The sequence below is a fragment of the Cynocephalus volans genome, chromosome 2 (genome assembly GCF_027409185.1).
Source record: "Cynocephalus volans isolate mCynVol1 chromosome 2, mCynVol1.pri, whole genome shotgun sequence".
Taxonomy (NCBI): domain Eukaryota; kingdom Metazoa; phylum Chordata; class Mammalia; order Dermoptera; family Cynocephalidae; genus Cynocephalus; species Cynocephalus volans.
In genome coordinates this window covers 210,126,604-210,144,268 of record NC_084461.1, presented here as the reverse complement: position 1 = coordinate 210,144,268, position 17,665 = coordinate 210,126,604, and the positions used below count along the sequence as shown (strand labels likewise).

The following is a 17,665-nucleotide window of genomic DNA, read 5'->3' as shown; positions in this document are numbered from 1 at the left end:
GCTCCCAAGGAAGTTAGGCCAGAAAGCAGGGACAGGGCTGCTCCTCTCTGTGAGGGACTCTGGAGAAGGCCCCTGGGTAGCTGGGGCATGGGACTGAGGGCTGCGGGGTAGAGGCTGGATCCTGCCCAGGTGGAAGTGTCCCTTTAATAGCAGCTGGCCTGACCTGGTTGGGCGCCCGCTTTGCCTCCTGTTCGGCTGTGGCTGCAGCTGCTGTGCTGACTCATGCGCCCTCGCAGCCAGCAGGAGCTGGGAGCATGGGCTCCCCAGGGGCCTCAGCAGGCTGGGGGCTTCTGGATTACAAGACGGAGAAGTATGTGATGACCAGGAACTGGCGGGTGGGCATCCTGCAGAGGATGCTACAGCTCGGGGTCGTGGCCTATGTCGTGGGGTAAGAGAGAAAAGCTCTTGGTCATGTTGGCTGGAGGAATCATGGTTGGTCCCGCTGGGCTGAGGGTTGCGGGTTTGGCTCTTTAGGGGTTGGGCTGGTGGGGGTGGAGGTGGCAGTTTGGAACAATGTAGCGGTAGGCAGAAGGAGGGATCTCCATCTGTTCAGATGCCAGTGGATATAAAAACAAGCTGTGTGATTCTGTCCTAAGTGACCACCTTTCCAGAGCATTGTCCCCCCCCCCCCCCATGTTGGGCTTGGGACACAGAGTAGGGTAGGCCCCACCCCTGCGTAGGAGATGCCCTGGAGGGGCAGAAGGTGGTACCTGATGTCTGTGAGAGCTGGTGCACTAAGGTCCCGCAGAGAGACCACAAGTTCTAACTGGGGGTCAGGGGAGTCTTTAAGGAGGGAGCTGGGCCTAGCCAAGGGGAGATTGTTAGCTGAGGAAGGTGGTGGTGACGGGCATCTCTCTCTGAGGACACTGACTCTACAATGCATGGCCGGAGCTCCTGGCCTGTTCAGGAGATCTGTGGCGGGAGGTGAGGCTGGAGAGGAGGCAGGGGTCCTTGGCACTGGACTGGGAGCCCTTAGGGTGTGTGGAGAGAGAGCTGTCAGGCCCAGCTCTGCCACTGCTCACTGCGTGCTGAGGACACACCACACTGCCCATCACCTCCTCCCTAGGTGGGCCCTTCTCATCAACAAAGGCTACCAGGAGCGAGACCTGGATCCCCAGATTTCCATCATCACCAAACTCAAAGGGGTTTCTGTGACTCAGATCAAGGAGCTTGGGAACCGGCTGTGGGATGTGGCTGACTTCGTGAAGCCACCGCAGGTGGGTGGGTGCCCTGGTGCTGCTGCTGGGGGCCTGAGTCCTTCTCTTGCTGACAGCTCAGACAGCACCCTTGCAGAGAGTGTGTCTAAGGAGAGGCATGGGATGCCAGAGGATGGCTGGAAGGGCGGGGAGGGCCTCACAGAGGCGCAGCACCTGGGCACAGCTTGCAGGCATGTGTAGGTTTCCAGGAGGATGAAGGGATGGTCGGGAAGCCAGGCCAGAAGAACTGCATTTACAAAAGCTGCATCTGGAAAAGAGTGCAGTGTCTGAGATTCAAGGCTTGAGCATGAGGGCGAGGTAGCAGGGGTGTGGGGGGCTAAGGCCTGAGCTTCCCCAGGTCCCCTCCCTGACCTGGGGCACCCCTGTCAGGTGATCCTTCTCTGCCCTCTCAGGTTGCATTTCCCTTTTCCTTCCATGCAGCTCATCCGCAGCCTCAATTTCCATCTCTGTTCCCCTGATGCCCAAATTGTAGCACCAGTGACTACCTGCCTGAGCGCAGCTGCCTCCCACCATGTCCAAAGAGAAATCATTTCCCTCTCCTGGCATGGCCTCTCTTCATTCAGTGAAGACTGTGACATCCACCAGTGCCAAATTTGGACCTGGGGCTCAGTCTCGACACCTTCCTGTCCCTCCCAATCTTGCTTACCACTGCCCAAGCTATGCCTGGATGAAGCTGTGGTCTCCCAGTGACCCCCTCACTCCCCTCTTGCCCACTCTCTGCCACCAGGTGCACATCACTGCCAGCAGCCAGGGGGAGCTTTTACACTTAACATCATGAGAGCCTGCCAGTCTCTTTCTACCCTTGGAAGGCTCCTCTGCCGTGTGGTGGCCATCACGTCCCTCCATATCTTAACTGCTGCCACACCCCACTGCCCTTTGCTCAGCCCCTGCCTTCCCTTCCTGGGCATACCTTCCCCAAATGCACAGTGCTCTCATGAACAGCACTGGGGTGCCAGCCACCCTTTGACCCCAGGCAGAGCTTCCCATCTGTCCCTGGGTCCCCGCTGTGTAGTGCTGCTGTGCCTGTGATGCGGGGTCCCCTCCTCTAGCCTGGCCAGGTGCCCGGTCCAACTCAGCTCTGGATTTTCAGTGCCTAGAAGTAGGAGGCTCTTGGAAAATTCTGAGAGTGAACGTACAAAATAAACTGTCTCAAAGAGGTGGACACGGGCATGGGCTCCTGGGTTTCCTGCCAGAAACCCAGCCAGCCTCCCATTTCTGCTTCAACCTGCCTCACTGGAGGCGTTTTCCTGGGGGCTGGTGACTAAGTGAGGCCTAGGCTCCTTCCCTCACAAACCAGGCTGCCAGCTTTTGGCCTCTCCGGGGGAGAAAACCCAGCAGGGGCCAACCTTGAGACTTGCCTCCTAGGGAGAGAACGTGTTCTTCTTGGTGACCAATTTCCTTGTGACGCCAGCCCAAGTTCAGGGCAGATGCCCAGAGGTAAGTTTGTCTAGGAGCCTCACATGGGGTCCCTAGTTCCTCCACCAGCCCTGGGTCACCATCCATGTTCCCGCTTCTCCTTCCCAGGTGTCTGAAGGCCCAGTATGTGCTTGGTGTTTCCCAGGCAGACAGCCAAATCTTTCTGCAAATATTTCATTTAGTGTTCAAATATACCCTGCTGGTAGGAATTACTGTGATTCTCATTTATGATGAGAAGACTGAGGCTCAGCAAGGTTGAGTCACCTGCCCAAGTCCTCCCAGCCTCTTGGGTGGGTGACAGGACCTGGACTTCTGAGCAGTGGCAGTTCCCATGAGGTGCCCAGACCCTTTCCCATTTTGGTTCTGCCTCTGGGTACTCTCCAGGTTGTTATTGTGATACTCAGAGCTGGGCACATGCTCAGATGGGCTCTAATAGCAAGAATCAAGCTGGAAAATCACCCCCCTTCTCTGTGATCAGCCTCTATTAATGTGTCCCAAAGCAATTTCCTTTTTTGTGGACAAACACCATACCCTTCTGCTCATGCCAAGTTCAGAGTCCCTTATGATCCCTGAACCCTGGGTATTTTTCCCTCGGTATGATTCCTGGGTATTTTTCACTGCAACCATGGTCAAGCCAGGGTCCCGCACCCTGTTATTGTCCATTTCTCATCCAGAAATGCAGATTCTCCCCCTGAAATTTTACCCTTTCTCTTTGCTTGGGGATGTCCCCAGGGATCCAGCATCTGTCACAAAGCTCGCTCATTCTCCCCAGCTGTGGATTTTGTTTGACTAGTTGGTAACCCAGGACATAGTCCTAGAAGCCTACCTCCACGGTGACATCTTTCTTTCAATTTTTTTTCTTTTTGGCAGTTGAACAGACAAATTTTAACCTTTTTTTTTTTTTTTTTTTTTTTGTGGCTGGCTGTTAAGGGGATCCAAACCTTTGACCTTGGTGTTAGCAGCCCTGTGCTCTAACCAAACGAGCTAACTGGCCAGCCCTGGACATCTTCCTTTAGTCAAGTTCAACATTTAATCACTTGTTGGGCTGGAGAGTAACTGTGCAGTCATCTGTCCCCTGAGTCTTGGGGGTTGGTCCCACCATAGTCACTAGGGACGTCACATGTCTGTGGTTTAATCCCTATCCAGGAAGGAGAGGAGATATGTGCACTAATGATGTGCTTACCGTTGACGAACCCACACAATGTCCCTCCCTTTCTAACTGCTCAGATGTCTGTTTAGTGGTCAGTTTGTAGACTGTTCTGAAATTTTGTTGGGGCCATGGGTCTATGTTTTCTGGAATCCATATGATTCCTCTTTGCCCGTGTCTGGGCTTCTGGTTCTTCCCATGAAACTGCCAGCGCTGGGTAGTGATTCATCAGATCTGACAATCTGGCTTCCTGAGAATAACCAGATTGCTGCCATCTCCTCTTGGGATCCTGGTTGTCTGGTCCCTCCCAGCAAGTGCACTGTGCTCCGCAAACACCTGCCGAGCCTCCCCCCAGGCCAGGCCTTGTACTGGGCTTGCAAAAGTCCACCCCTGTGTCTCAAGGACCAGCGCACAGATAGCTCAGCCAAGGTGGCAGGTCCTATGATGGGGGCAGAGGCTGCAGGTGGGAGAACCAGGGAGGCGCTTGAGCAGTATTTTAAAGGGTGAGGAAAAGCTGGCAAGTGGGTAGATTTGGTTAGAGTAGGACGTCCAGGCAGAGGGTGCTGTGTGGACAGAGGCCCCAAGCTGTGTGAGATGAGACGCCTCTGGGGTTACCTGCTGCCAAATGGGGTTGGAGTGTAGATTTAGACTGGGGTGGACAGGGCATAGCTCCAGACCTCGGGCCCTGTAAAGCCTGCTAAGGAGCTGCACTTGATCACAGGAGCAGAAGGGAGCCACAGATGGGCTCAGGAGAGAAGTGCTCAATGTCATGTGCATTGGGATCGACCACTGGGGCTGCTGGGTGGAGGTGGATGAAGGCAGAGGCAGAGGTGGGGGTCCCCTGGTGGTCACTGTGAGGTCCAACTGGAGATGGTGGCCCAACTAGGGTAGAGAGGAGGGGTAGACTCAGGACACAGGTAGAGATAGAGGAGCAGGCCAGGCTCCTCTGTCCTCTGCCCACTTATCACAGTTCCATTCCCCACAAAGTCCCACCATCTCTTTCTGGCTTCTCAGAGTCCCTCAGCCCTTCCTACCGCCCTGACACTGTGTTTCTCTTGCTGCCCCAGAGCCGAGTGCCCCAGGCAGAACCATGTCTATGAGAGTGCCTGACACACAATGGTGCCTTCCTCTGCGGGCTCTGGCATCCCACAGAAAGCTCGCCCACCTTCCCCTCCTGGCTGATCCCTATACTCTGTGACCGTGCAGGCATTCATGTCCCTGTTTTACAGAAAAGCAAGCAGGAAAGGGATAGTCAGTGATCCCTCAGCAAGTGTGTAGGGTCCTACTTCCCTGTGACTTTAGGGTCCTGCTCTTTGTCAGCCATGCCCTGCACCTCCACCCTGGCACACTGAGCGTCAAGAACATACCATTCCCAGGATCCCTTCACCTTCCCTCTTCTGTTGTCCAAATTGGACCAGAGGAGCTGGACCTCAATGAGTCACTTCTGCCCTCACCAGGGACGGAGCTGTCGGGAGGGAGGGGCTCTCCCTCTGTCTTTGGGATACAACACCCACACCCCCATCTGGCCAGGGGGCTGCTGGCTCTCCCACCTCTAACCGTTTCATTTTATTCACATTCCCATGTGCCCCCAACCTCAGGCTACCCGGGGGGGGGGGGGGGAGTAAATTGGGAGGGGCATGTCTTTGCAGACTACAGGACTGGGTCACAGGGGTTGGGGGCAGACACTCCTTAGGCACTTGGTAACTCTGCTTTCTCACCACTTCAGCACCCCTCTGTCCCACTGGCTAACTGCTGGGAAGACGAGGACTGCCCTGAAGGGGAGGCGGGGACGCACAGCCATGGTAACTGTGGGCTGTGTCTTCCAGTGCCTCTGGCAGGGCGGGAAGCTGGGCTGGAACCCTGGGGGGTGCCTCTGACCCTGCATCTCTCTGTTCTGCCGGTAACTCCCTGCCCCAAGCCCTCCCCAGGCCCTGCAGAGATTTAAGGGCCTGGAATTCACTTTGCGTTTTCAAGGCATAAAAACAGGCCTGTGTGTGGTGTTCAACAAGACCCACAGGACCTGTGAGATCCAGGGCTGGTGCCCCGTGGAGAGCGGCGCTGTGCCCACGTAAGTCTCCCCCCACCCCCAGTGCAGGGCCCCAGGTCTGGCTCAGTCCCTCATCTCCCCTCCACCCCCAGGAGGCCTCTGCTGGTCCAGGCCGAGAACTTCACGCTGTTCATCAAAAACACTGTCACCTTCAGCAAGTTCAACTTCTCCAAGTAAGCCCAGGCAGGTCCTGGCTGGCCCCAGATCCTCCATATCCCCTGCCTTGTCTGACCCCTGCCCCGGCCCTTCCCAGGTCCAATGCCTTGGAGACGTGGGATGCCACCTATTTCAAGGGCTGCCACCATGATCCACGCTCCAGCCCCTACTGCCCTGTGTTTCGCATCGGGGACATTGTGGCTGAGGCAGGAGGGGACTTTAAGGACCTGGCATTGCTGGTGGGTCCTCGGGGGGCAGGGTTCCTGGAGCACTTGGGGAGAGGGTCCTGGGCCCACCCACTGGTGGAGCAGTGATGTGCTGTGTGTAGGGTGGCTCTGTGGGCATCAGTGTCCACTGGGACTGTGACCTGGACGCCGGGGACTCTGATTGCTGGCCCCATTACTCCTTCCAGCTGCAGGAGAGGAGCTACAACTTCAGGTGCGGCCCCTACTGTCCCCACTGTCAGCCTGCTGCTCCTTGGCCAGTGTCCCCCTCCTCCTGTCTTCTTGTGGGGGCCAGAACAGACCATTCCAGGCCCAGCCCTCTGGATGCTCCACTGTGTGTGCACAGGGAGTCCTAGGCAGAAGAGGGAGTGTTCTCAACCCCAGGCTGAGCATGGGCTATATCCGGCCTTCCCCTGAGCCCTGAGCCCTCCATGCCATCTGACCCCACTCTCCGCCCAGCTCGGACCCCTCACGTCCAGTCCCTGGCACAGCCCCCTCTACTCCACCCTGCCTGCAGCATCTCCCCTCCACAGCACAGAGGCCTTTCATTTTTACTTCCCCTTAACCCTTTTAGGTTTTATCTAAAACTTCAAAAATCTATAGAAAATTTCAAAGATTAGTAGTACCATGAACACCCGTATATACCCTTCATCTGGGTTCACCAGTTTTTTGGTTTTTTTTTTTACCATTTGTCCACATTTGCTTTCTCTCTCCCAGTCTAGAGTGAGCTGGATATATTTAGATAGATTTCATACAGAACTGTTTGAAAGTGAGCAGCAGACATTCACATACTCACCCTGCTCAACGCTGTCCCAACAGCGAGCACCTTCCTCACATGCTCACCATCCCATTGTCACATCCCAGAAATTGAACACTGGCAGGATAAATCTATATTTAATTTCCCCAACTATGCCAATAATGGTACTAAATCTTTGTCTTTTCTAATCAGGAAGCACTCAAGGTCCTTAAATTGCATGTATTGCTATGTCTTTGAGTCTCCTAAGCAGAAGCCCCCCCTAAGGATCCTTTTGCCACTCATGTCACCTAGTCATGCATGTGGACACACGTGTGTGCACGCACGGCCACCAGGTGATGCCCCACGACACAGCTTGCTGCACTCTGCCTGGTCTGCCTTGCCTGACCTTCCCAGCGCTCGGCAACCATGTGGGACTGGCTGCCAGCCACATCCTGCTTCCCCACCTCCGGGCTGTCACAGGCCCTCTCCTGGAAAACCTCCTGCGTGCACATTCTTCCAGTCCCAGCCTGAATGTTGCCCTCCAGGAAACCTACCCCAATGCCCAGGGGAGAATGACTTCCCACCTCTGCACTCTCACAGCCCTGGGACTGGCCCTCCAACCACCCCTTCCGATCCCCCACTGTTGGTATCTGTTTAGGGACCCTTCTGTCCCCTTGTCCCCTCAGCAGGCAGGGAACAACTACACAGGGCTGAGACCTAGGCGTCAGGCTTGGGCTGAGGGTTTATGTAGTTAATGGATAAGAAAGGCCGGAGGGGGCAGAGCAGGCCACCAGAGCCCTCTCTCCTGCCTCCAGGACAGCCACTCACTGGTGGGAGGCCCCAGATGTGGCGGCCCGAAGTCTGCTCAAGCTCTATGGAATCCGCTTCGACATCCTTGTCACTGGGCAGGTAGGGGTTGGGTGGGGGATGGTTAGGGGCAGACAGACAGGGGCTGGAGGAGCCATGGGCGACAGTCATGGCCCAAGAAGCTCAGCCCAGGTCTCTTCAGGCAGGGAAGTTTGGGCTCATCCCCACGGCCATCACACTGGGCACTGGTGCAGCATGGCTGGGCATGGTGAGTGACCAGCACAGGCTCCGCCTGGCTGCAGCCAGCGCCTGCCTGGGACTGCCTGAGTGTGTGCCCGAGCCCCCTGTGCCTGCATGTTGAGTCCCAGGATGAGGGTTGGGGAGGTGGCAGGAGGGCAGGTTGGAGGGTTGGGACATGGGCCAGCCCTGCCTCTGCCAGGTCACCTTCCTCTGTGACCTGCTGCTGCTGTACGTGGACAGAGAAGCCCATTTCTACTGGAGGACGAAGTATGAGGAGGTGAGCTACAGGCCAGCCGGGGTCCTGGAGCTGAGTCTGCTCCACCTAGATGCTGGGTTCTACCACACTTTGGGGATGTTGGCTAGATCCCTGACCTGCTTTCCCCTTCTGCAGGCAAAGGCCCCAAAGGCAACCGCCAACTCTGTGTGGAACGGGCTGGCTTTCACACTCCCAAGCCGGGCTGCCCAGGTGCCTCAGATGGGGTCTAGTTCCCCCGCAACAGCCGCTGCTGCAGACAGCCAGACACCGACACCAGGGTGGCCCCGTCCAGGCTCTGGCACCCACTCACCAGCCCATTCCTGAGGCCTGTAGCTGTTCCCTGCTCCATGCTGGTTGGGGGTTGGGGGCTGGGAAGGGTGGAACTCCTGCCTTGGGGATCTCAAGGATGAAGCCTCAGCAGAACCAGGGCAGGGGGCAGGGAAGAGAATTCCACCTTCAAACTCTCAGGCAGACTATCTCTCCTGACCCCAACCACAGCAGGGTGCTGCTTGGGGAGCCACAGGAACCAGATTTTTTAGAGACGTGTAGTGGAGCATTAGCCGTGGAGATGGGGAGAGCCCGCTGTCCAGTGGCGCTCCTGCTGCTTCTGGGTCTGGAGGTGTCTCTCCCAGGCTCTGTCCCCAGTGTTCCCAGCAGAGGTCTGCTCACCAGCCATCAGCACAGACCCTCCTGCTGGCAGTGGCGGGTGCTAGCCCTGCTTGGCTCCCGGCCCTCCTCCCCCAGCCCACACCCCCATCATGAGTAGAGGCTCCACTCTCTCAGCTGCCCTGCAGTGGGGGCTGTGCAGCCAGAGCCAAAGACATGGCAGAAAGAGGCCTGACAGGAGGGGCTGCCTCAGCTGCTCTGGCACTGTGTGGCCTGGGGCAGGTCCTCATCTGTGCAGTGGGGGGTGGAGCAGGCAGATGGTTCAAATCCCTAGGACCCCAGGCAAGGACACACGTACCTCTTGGGCCCATACCTGCTCAGCTTATGAGCACCGGTCACTATTCGGTGGCAGCCTTTGGGCTACAGAAGTCTGGGACGGGGAGGAGAGGGTGGCAGGGCTAAGTTCGTGGTCACTGGGTCCTTTGGGACCTTCCATATACCTCCTTGGTGACCCCCAGCCCAACCCCTTGGCACCTGCTCACCTGGCTTCCTGGGAGCCCTGTGGCTGGAGAGGATACATCCAAGAATTCACTACATCCAAGTCACACCTGGGCACCTGTCTGGGCAGCTGCCACTCCCCTCAACCCCCTCAGCCTGAGGCATCTGCACACAGGAGGCCCTGACTTGACCCCAGGAGATGCACAGTGGCTGGAAGGAATGTCTCTAAAAAAGGACACTTAGGTCCCCAGCAGGCTGGCCATGTTCTGGCTCTGGAATCCTCCTGTGGAGCCTGAGTCCTACCTTATGGAGAAGTTCCCGTGCCCGGGGCCCACCGTCAGGATGGGAGGGACAGGGGCTGCAGAAGCAGGGATTTGGGATTTGGGATTACCCACCCCAGAGAGGCGAGGGGCTGCTTCCAATCATGGGTCCCTGGTGAGCAGTGGCGTGCTGGGGAGGGCCAAGGCTGGGGCGGAGGCTGGGCTAGCATCATCTGGCACCCAGCAAAGCCCTTAGGGTCCCTGCCTCCTCTCAATCCCCAGAGTGGTGTCCATGAGGAGGTGGGCTAGGGTGGGAGAGCATGACCCATGAGGCCTGGTTATTGGAGGTGGGTCATGAGTACCTGGTTGTCCTGAGGCCCAAGGAAAGCTGATGTCACGTGTGAAGAAAGTGGAGGAGTAAATCCTGCCAAAGCCAGCAGTTTCCTGTGTGGTCCTTACACGCAGGAATGGGAAGTGGGGCGGTGTCTACGGTGGACATAGCATGGACATGGGGAGACCAGTGGGGGTGCAGAGTGGTCTGTGTTTTTTCTGAGGATCCTCTTGCCTCCCAGACTGGAGCCCCACAGCCACCAGGTGAGCTGGAAGGTAGACGGAGCAGGCCCAGGCACTTGTGCACCCATACACGTGCGTGTGGATACATGTGCGTGCCATGCAGAGCCTTTATCTCAAAGCCTTGAAGAGTGAGCATAGAGACAAGTGTGCGCTGCGGCCTGGCCTGAGCGTGGAACAGCGTCAGCTCAGCCCGCACACGGTGTGCACCCCAGTGTAGTTGTGTGGGCCATGCGGCCACGTGCCTGAGGGGTGCATGTGCCCCTGTGCGAATGTGCCTCTACGTCCCTGGGCACGCCTCAGGCACATGCCATGCTTTCTGGGAACCCTGGGAAGCCAAAGGGACCCTGGAACCCCACTGTCCTTTCTAGGAGGCCTCGTTGGGGCCCAGGCTCTGCTCCCTGATCTGTCCCCAAGGGGACATGTAAGGGGCCCATGGGGCACCTGACCCCACTCCTGTCATGGACCCCTCCATGCCTGGTGTGTGTAGGGGTGTGTGTAGCTCCCCTCTGATCTGGGCAAAGGGCACCGGCCTGAGAGGAGGATGCCTGGACGCAGACCTGGCTGTGTCCCTCACTCAGCGTGGTCCCAGAGCTGGCACCTCCCCTTTGCAGAGTTTCTGTGTCTTTGCTGGGGGTTGGGAACAATCTCTTGGTTCCCAGGGAGCAGGTGAGGACTCAGTTCCACAAAGAATGCCACAGTGAACACAGCAGCAGGCCACATGGCTGTCCAACCAGTTATTATTATAAACCCCTGGGGTTGTGGGCCTCTTCCCTGCCTGCCCCACCCCACCTGCCCAGGCAGCTGGAGTTGGTTATAAACAGGAAGGCGTGGGGCTACCACCCACTCCCTGAAGACCTGAAGTTCAGCACCTCGGCTAAGCTCCTGACATCCTGAGGACCCCCTGACCTGAATAGGCCTGTAAGTCCAAGCTGCCCTGGATAGAAGGGGCTCCCGGCCAGCCTCACATACTAGCCAGCTACTCCATGCTGCCGGGCTCCTGGGCTGGTGCCTGGCTGGGGGGCTGCACGGCCTGCACCGTCTCCTCCAGGCTGCCACTGGGAAACACCACATAGCGTGTGGTGGTCAGCCCCGGTGGCTCCCGCTGGTTCTCCTTGCTGTGCCAGATGCCATAGCCAAAATACACGGCAAGACCTGCAGGAGTGGCACGAAACCTGAGGGGCAGGTCCCAGCCCTGCTTGCCCTCCTTGCCCTCCTCCTGCAGTGCACTCGAGGTCCCAGCCTGGTCCCCACTCACCGATCAGCAGCCAGATGGAGAAGCGCAGCCAGGTCAGGTAGCTCAGCTTCAGCATGAGGCAGATGTTGAGGAGGATGCTCAGGGCTGGAGTCAAGGGCACCATGGGGATCTGAGGGGGCAAGGCCGGGGCTGGACTGCAGGAAAGATCTGTGGCCCAGGGCCTGATTTCATGGGAAGTCACACAGCCTTTCTCTTTCTCTGGACATTTTGGAGACGTATGTTCCCTCTCCATGCAGAGAGAGAGGGGGATAGATGTTCTGGCCTCGCCAGTCCCATAAGCCCTTGTTCATACTGGGATGGCAGAGAAGGAAAGGGCAAAGGGAGCCGGCTGGGCTGTGAGCAAGCAGGTGTTGGCTGGGGAGGTACCTGGAAAGTGTCTTGCCGGTGCTGCTGCTGGTGAGCCCCCAGGATCAGGAGGCTGAGCAGAAACACGACACTGCTGAGCAGGAGCAGCAGGATGTAGCCCCATCGGGGAAGGTGCAGGGCTGAGTCCCCGAAGACCAGCACACAGCCCAGGATGATAGCCGAGGCCACCAGGATGCCGAGCGCCCATGCCACGGCAGCCCCAGGGCTGCACCCACCCAGGAAGCCCAGGTAGGGCATCAGTGCTGGTCGCAGCTGCCCAGGCTCGGGGACTGAGGCCTGCGCAGCACCCACCAGCTGTAGGTGGTCTGAGAAGGAGTTGTGTCCCTTGTCTATGGGGCCAGGGCTGGCCGGGCCTGGGGAGCTGGGTGGAGAAGCCTTCTGGAAGCGCAGCACAATGATGCTGGCGGCCACAAAGGTGTAGGCCAGCAACGTGCCAATAGACAGGAACTGGACCAGTGCCTCGAGGTCCAGCAGCAGTGACAGGAGAGCCATGAGGACCCCAAACACCAGGATGCCCACCACAGGCACCTGTGTTCGGGGGTGAACACGGGCAAACACCTGGAAGAAGAGCCCGTCGGCAGCCATGGCATAGACAATGCGTGGCAGAGAGAAGAGGTTGCTGAGCAGGACGGTGTTCATGGCTGCAGCAGAGGATGGGGAAATGGTCAGCATGGTAGAGAAGCCCACCAGGGTCCTCTGCTGGGGGCAGGGAACCAGGGGCCCCTTGGGAACATGGGAATGATTATCTGGACTCTCAGAGTGAGCATGAGTGTGTGGGGGGTGCTGGATTGTCAGTCGAATGGGACACTCTGGTTTAGGTCACAGGCCCATTGGAGAATCTGATAAGAGCTGAGTCCATCTTCCCAGGAAAGGACCTGTAAGCACATTCCCAAAACTGACATTCTAGGTATAATGTGGTGGTGGGGGCGTCGGGGGTTGTCTCTACTAACGAGCCTGGCTGGAGGGTCTCTAATAATTAGTGTTTCCTGGGCCCATTATATAACTAATGAAAACGAGGCCCAGATGGCGGTATGTTCTGTGGGAGACTCATGGCAGGGCCCCAGAGCCCGTGTTCCCTGCCACCCTGCCCAGAAGGGCCCCTTACCGCAGATAGAGCCAACTGCCACGATGAAGCCAGCCCAGCTGTAGCCCCGCCTGTAGAAGGCATCGGCGAGCGCTGAGTCGGGGTCCAGGCTGTGCCAGGGCACCATGAGGGTTAGCACGGTGGAGACGAGGATGTAGGCACTAGCTACCAGGCCAAGCGCGATGGCAATGGCCATGGGCACAGCCCGCCGCGGGTTCTGGGCCTCCTCGCTGGAGGTGGCAATGACATCGAAGCCCACAAAGGCATAGAAGCAGGTGGCAGTGCCAGCCATGATGCCAGAGAAGCCAAAGGGTGCAAAGCCACCCTCCTCAGCACTCCAGTTGTGCGGGCGGGCCAGGATGAAGCCCAGGATGATGATGAAGAGGATGACGAGCAGGCTGATGGCCGAGAATGTGTGGTTGAGCCAGGAGGAGACGCGGGCTCCGCAGGAGACAAAGGCGGAGGCCAGGAGGAGGATGCCAGCGGCCAGGAAGTCTGGGTAGCTGGCCAGCAGGGGCACCTGCCAGACACCCACCTGAGTCTCGGTGAAGTTGCGGATGCTGTGGCTGAAGATGGAGTCCAGGTAGCTGCTCCAGGCACGGGCCACGGCAGCGCCACCGATGAGGTATTCGAGGACCACGTTCCAGCCGATGAGGAAGGCCCACAGCTCGCCCATGGACACGTAGGTGAACAGGTAGGCAGAGCCCGTGCGGGGCACACGCGCCCCAAATTCCGCATAGCATAGGGCCGCCAGCAGGGAGGCCACAGCGGCCACGCCAAAGGACAAGAGCACTGCAGGGCCAGCCATGTCCTTGGCCACGGTGCCTGTGAGCACGAATAGGCCTGAGCCCACCATGCCCCCAACCCCCAGCAGGGTCAGGTCCAGCGTGGACAGGCAGCGCCTCAGCGAGGTCTCCATGGTGGACTCCTCCAGAGGCTTTAGCCGGTTCAGCTTCTGACAGAGGCGCGCCAGGCTGGCGGCGCTGGGCAGTCCCCGGGCCATGGCAGGCAGCTGAGAGGAGCACCAAGCCAGCCGCCGGAACCTACTAGGGCCAGAGAGCAATGACAGGCTGCCCAGCCGGGGCCTGGCCAGCCTTCAGTCCCTCCTGGACCACCCACACCCAGTCCTCTCTCTGTCCCCTCCTGCTGGAGGGCTGGCATGGGTCAAGGGTAACAGAGGGAGCCTGGTGGAACCCAACCTGGGTACCAGCTGGCTCCGTGGCCCTGAGGGTGGGGAGGGGGCAGCCCCAGAGAGCGAGACGCTGGGAACAGCTCAGTGGTCTGGGATCCAAGCGCAAGGTGAAACCAAGGCTTCCCCGGAGCTGGGCCAGGACCTCAGGACCCGGAACAGGAGCGGCTCTTTGGCTCCACGTGTGGCCCAGACGGCCACCTGGCTTCAGACGGTGGCGGTCACCCCCTCACCCCCGCCGCTCGGCTGCGGTATCCCCGCATCGCGCGGGGAGGCGGGGGCGCCCTCGGCCCTGAAGCCGAGGCCACGCGCACCTCCCCGCGCCCCGACACAACGCCGCCGTCCCCGGAGCCAGCTCCGCCGTGCCCCTGTCCCCAGACACCCGAGCCTTCTCAGGCTCTCGGGCCTGAACCCATCCCCGCAGGACCCGCTGCGACCCACCTGCTGTCGCTGTCGCCGCCGCCACCGCCGCCGCCGCTGCTCTGCAAACTGCGCCCGCCCCGCCCGCCGGCGCCGTCTGTGCGCGGGCACCTCCCCCACCTCCGGGAGCCGGATCCAGATCCAGCCCAGGGCCCCACCCGCCGTCACACACCCAGATAACCCACTCTACCCGTACCTCATCGAGACCAGAGCTCACCTTCTTCTCGGGAAGCCCCATCACTGTGACCCATTCACAGGTGAGGAAGCCAGGCCACCAGGTAACAGACCAGCCCAGGACGTTAGGCAGGTTAAGGTCCAGGTTTGGGAGTCTGGAGGCCACCCCACCTTTCCACTGCAGCAGATACCCTCCTTGATCCCTCACCCTTACACATGGACTCCACGGAGCTGGGCACTGTCCAGGCTTCCCAGCACAGGGTGGTGTGGCGGCTGTGGGCATCAGCCACAGTAAGGTAAGGGCATGGGTCTGGCTGAGTGGCCCTGGGCGATCCCTGACTTAGTTCCTACTATGGGATGGCAGTAAGTCACTCTCACACATTGGCAAGAGAGTACTGCCTTTTGGGAGTGTTCTGTGAATTGGCAGAACTCACGCTGGCTGTTTTGAGCCTCCAGCTACAGACAGTGTCCTGCAAGAAAGCAAGCAGCCTCCTGGGGACAACCTGCAGCCCTCCAGTGGCGACACCCCTAGAGCCCCTCAGATGCAAATGACAGCCCCTCCTAGCCTAGGAGCACCTGGTAGGCCTGGAGGACCCTGGGGATGTCAACAGCAACTCCCCACTGATGGTTATGGGAGAGAGCCACTGTGTACTGAGTACTCCATGCCGTCCCCATGCCACCAGCAGGCCTATGTTCCACCATCTGTCAATCTCAGGTTCCCCTCAGGCTCATTTATTCCTGGGGCTGAGGGGTCTTTCTCCTTCTGCTTGTCCTACTTCTTTGAAAATGAAAAGTTGGTGTGACAGGATGTTAGCAAACGATAGCAGACATCTGCTTCTCATAGAACTTTATATTTGTTTTCAGGTTTATGTGTGGTTCATGGAATTGGATCTTAGGGGCACCTGCAGCCCATCTGGTTCAGTGGCCTGGTGACAAGACAGTGGACTCCCAGACAGGATGGAGCACTCTGCCTTAGCCTGTCCCCTTGTTCTGTTGTGATATTTGGCTGATATTCTCTTGAGGAACTTTTCAGATGGGCTCCCTTTTCCCGTGGGGATGACATCTCCCTTACCCTGCCCCTGTGTTGCCTAAACATAACTGAGCAGATGACCTTATCCTGAAGTGCCTCCTTGAAAGTCTAGGAAAGTGCATTTCAAACCAACAGCCTTGGGCAGTTCTGTATGGGAGTTTCCCCAAGGTCTTACTGATGTCTGTCTTAGAGCCGGCCTACAGAATTTGGAATGCTGACTTTTTATCTACCCAGAGGAGGACTCTCACCAAACCTCCATCACAGGCACCAACATGCAATGTATATTCGAGGCGTGGTTGATGCAATGAACTGTAAATTTCCAGGGATGTGGGCTGGGCCGAGTGCTTGGCCCCCAATGAGCAAGGCCTTTACACTGAGCAACCCCATAAAGATGCAGTGAAGATAAAGCACCAGAAAAAAATTAAGAAAAAAAAAAAAAAAAAAGAAAGAAAGAAAAGAGGGGGGAACACTTTTCAACTCATTGTACCAGGCCAGGATCACCCTGACACCAAACCCAACAAAGACATCAAAGAAAAGAAAGCTAAGGACCAATGTCCCTTATGAATATAGATGCAGAATTCTTCAACAAAATACTAGCAAATCAAATCTAGTAACATATAAAAAGGACCAAGTAGGATTTATCCCAGGAATGCAATGTAATACACCATACTAATAGAATAAAGGATGAAAACCACATCATCTCAATAAACAGAGAGAAAAAAAAAAAAAAAACCCAAAAAACACTCAACAAACTAAGAATAGAAGGGAACTTCCTCAACCCAATAAATAATAGCCATGTATGAAAAACTCATGGCTACCTACTAAATGATGAAACACTGAAAGCTTTTCCCTAAGATCAGGAACATGAAAATGTTCACTCTCACCACTTCTATTAACATTGTACTAGAGGCTCTAATTAGGGAAGAAAATGAGAAAGAAGGAATTCAGATTGCAAAGGAAGAAGTAAAACTGTCTCTACTCACAGATGACATAACCTTATATATAGAAAATCCACAAAAAGGAAAGAAAAAAGAAAAAAAAACCCTCAAAATTATCAGAACTAAAAACAAGTTCAGCAAAGGTGCAGGATACAAGATCAATATGCGAAGATCAGTTGTATACACCAGCAACGAACTATCCCAAAATAAAATTAAGAAAACAATTCTACCTGCATAGCATCAAAAAGGATATGATACTTAGATTTATTTCTAAAAATACTTAGAATAAATTTAACAAAATGTGTACACTGAGAACTACTAAACATCAGTTGAAAGAAATTAAAGACAACATAAATAAATGGAAAGACGTCCTATATTCATTGACTGGAAAAACTTTATCTTGTTACGATAGCAGTATTTCCCAAATTCATTTGCAGATTCAGTGCAATTCCTATCAAAATTCCAACTGCACATTTTGCAGAAATTTTCAAACTGATCTCATAATTTATATGGAAATGCAAGGGACCCAGAATACCCAAAACACTTGAAAAAAACAAAGTTGGAGGACTTACAGTTCCTGATTTCTAAACTGAATGCAAAGTAATAAACTGAATACAGTAAACAAGACTATGGTATAGATCAATGGAACAGAATTGAGAGTCCAGCAATAAACCCTTACATTTATAGCCAATTGATTTTTTTTTAAAAGTAGACTTTATTTTTCAGAGAAGTTTTAGGCTCACAGAAGTATTGAGCAGAAAATACAGACAGTGCCCATATATTCTCTGCACCCACCCGTGCACAGCCTCTCCCACTATCCACATGCAGCTCCAGGGGGTGGATTTGTTACAATCGATGAACCTACATTGACACATCATTATCATCCAAAGTCCACAGTTTACATTAGAGTTCACTCTTGGTGTTGTACATTCTATGGGTTTAGACAAATGTACATGTTTACGCCACTTTGGTATCATACAGAATAATTTCACTGCCCTAAAATTCTCTTATTCTTATTATTTGGGG

At 56.1% G+C, this 17,665-nt stretch overlaps 2 protein-coding genes across 3 annotated transcripts; one reads left to right on the top strand and one right to left on the bottom strand.

The window, feature by feature from the left end:
• Positions 1–191: 191 nt before the first annotated feature.
• On the top strand, positions 192–8,666 carry P2RX6 (purinergic receptor P2X 6). 2 transcript variants are annotated; one of them, XM_063087007.1, is made up of 12 exons: positions 192–388; positions 1,067–1,217; positions 2,583–2,654; positions 5,507–5,582; positions 5,755–5,848; positions 5,920–6,000; positions 6,081–6,222; positions 6,312–6,421; positions 7,759–7,852; positions 7,953–8,018; positions 8,190–8,267; positions 8,382–8,666. In XM_063087007.1, exons 1-12 carry the CDS (start codon positions 255–257, stop codon positions 8,568–8,570), a joined length of 1,287 nt encoding a protein of 428 aa, XP_062943077.1. In that variant the 5' UTR covers positions 192–254; the 3' UTR covers positions 8,571–8,666. The 2 variants fall into 2 exon arrangements, with proteins under 2 accessions (XP_062943077.1, XP_062943078.1); XM_063087008.1 differs by having other exon boundaries at positions 274–388; positions 6,396–6,421; positions 8,175–8,267.
• Positions 8,667–11,159: 2,493 nt separating this feature from the next.
• Positions 11,160–13,891, bottom strand: SLC7A4 (solute carrier family 7 member 4). Its single transcript, XM_063088096.1, has 4 exons — positions 12,910–13,891; positions 11,805–12,445; positions 11,439–11,547; positions 11,160–11,335 (listed from the first exon to the last, which is right to left on the bottom strand). Exons 1-4 carry the CDS (start codon positions 13,889–13,891, stop codon positions 11,160–11,162), a joined length of 1,908 nt encoding a protein of 635 aa, XP_062944166.1.
• Between the last annotated feature and the right edge of the window lie 3,774 nt (positions 13,892–17,665).

Coding starts and splice junctions, on each gene's coding strand:
- SLC7A4 (XM_063088096.1), bottom strand. CDS start 13,891: ATGGCCCGGGGACTGCCCAGCGCCGCCAGCCTGGCGCGCCTCTGTCAG. Junction 11,548..11,804: donor ACCGGCAAGACACTTTCCAG/GTACCTCCCCAG, acceptor TTGCCCCCTCAG/ATCCCCATGGTGCCCTTGAC. Junction 11,336..11,438: donor CTCCATCTGGCTGCTGATCG/GTGAGTGGGGAC, acceptor CCACTCCTGCAG/GTCTTGCCGTGTATTTTGGC.
- P2RX6 (XM_063087007.1), top strand. CDS start 255: ATGGGCTCCCCAGGGGCCTCAGCAGGCTGGGGGCTTCTGGATTACAAG. Junction 2,655..5,506: donor TTCAGGGCAGATGCCCAGAG/GTAAGTTTGTCT, acceptor TCACCACTTCAG/CACCCCTCTGTCCCACTGGC. Junction 7,853..7,952: donor ACATCCTTGTCACTGGGCAG/GTAGGGGTTGGG, acceptor AGGTCTCTTCAG/GCAGGGAAGTTTGGGCTCAT.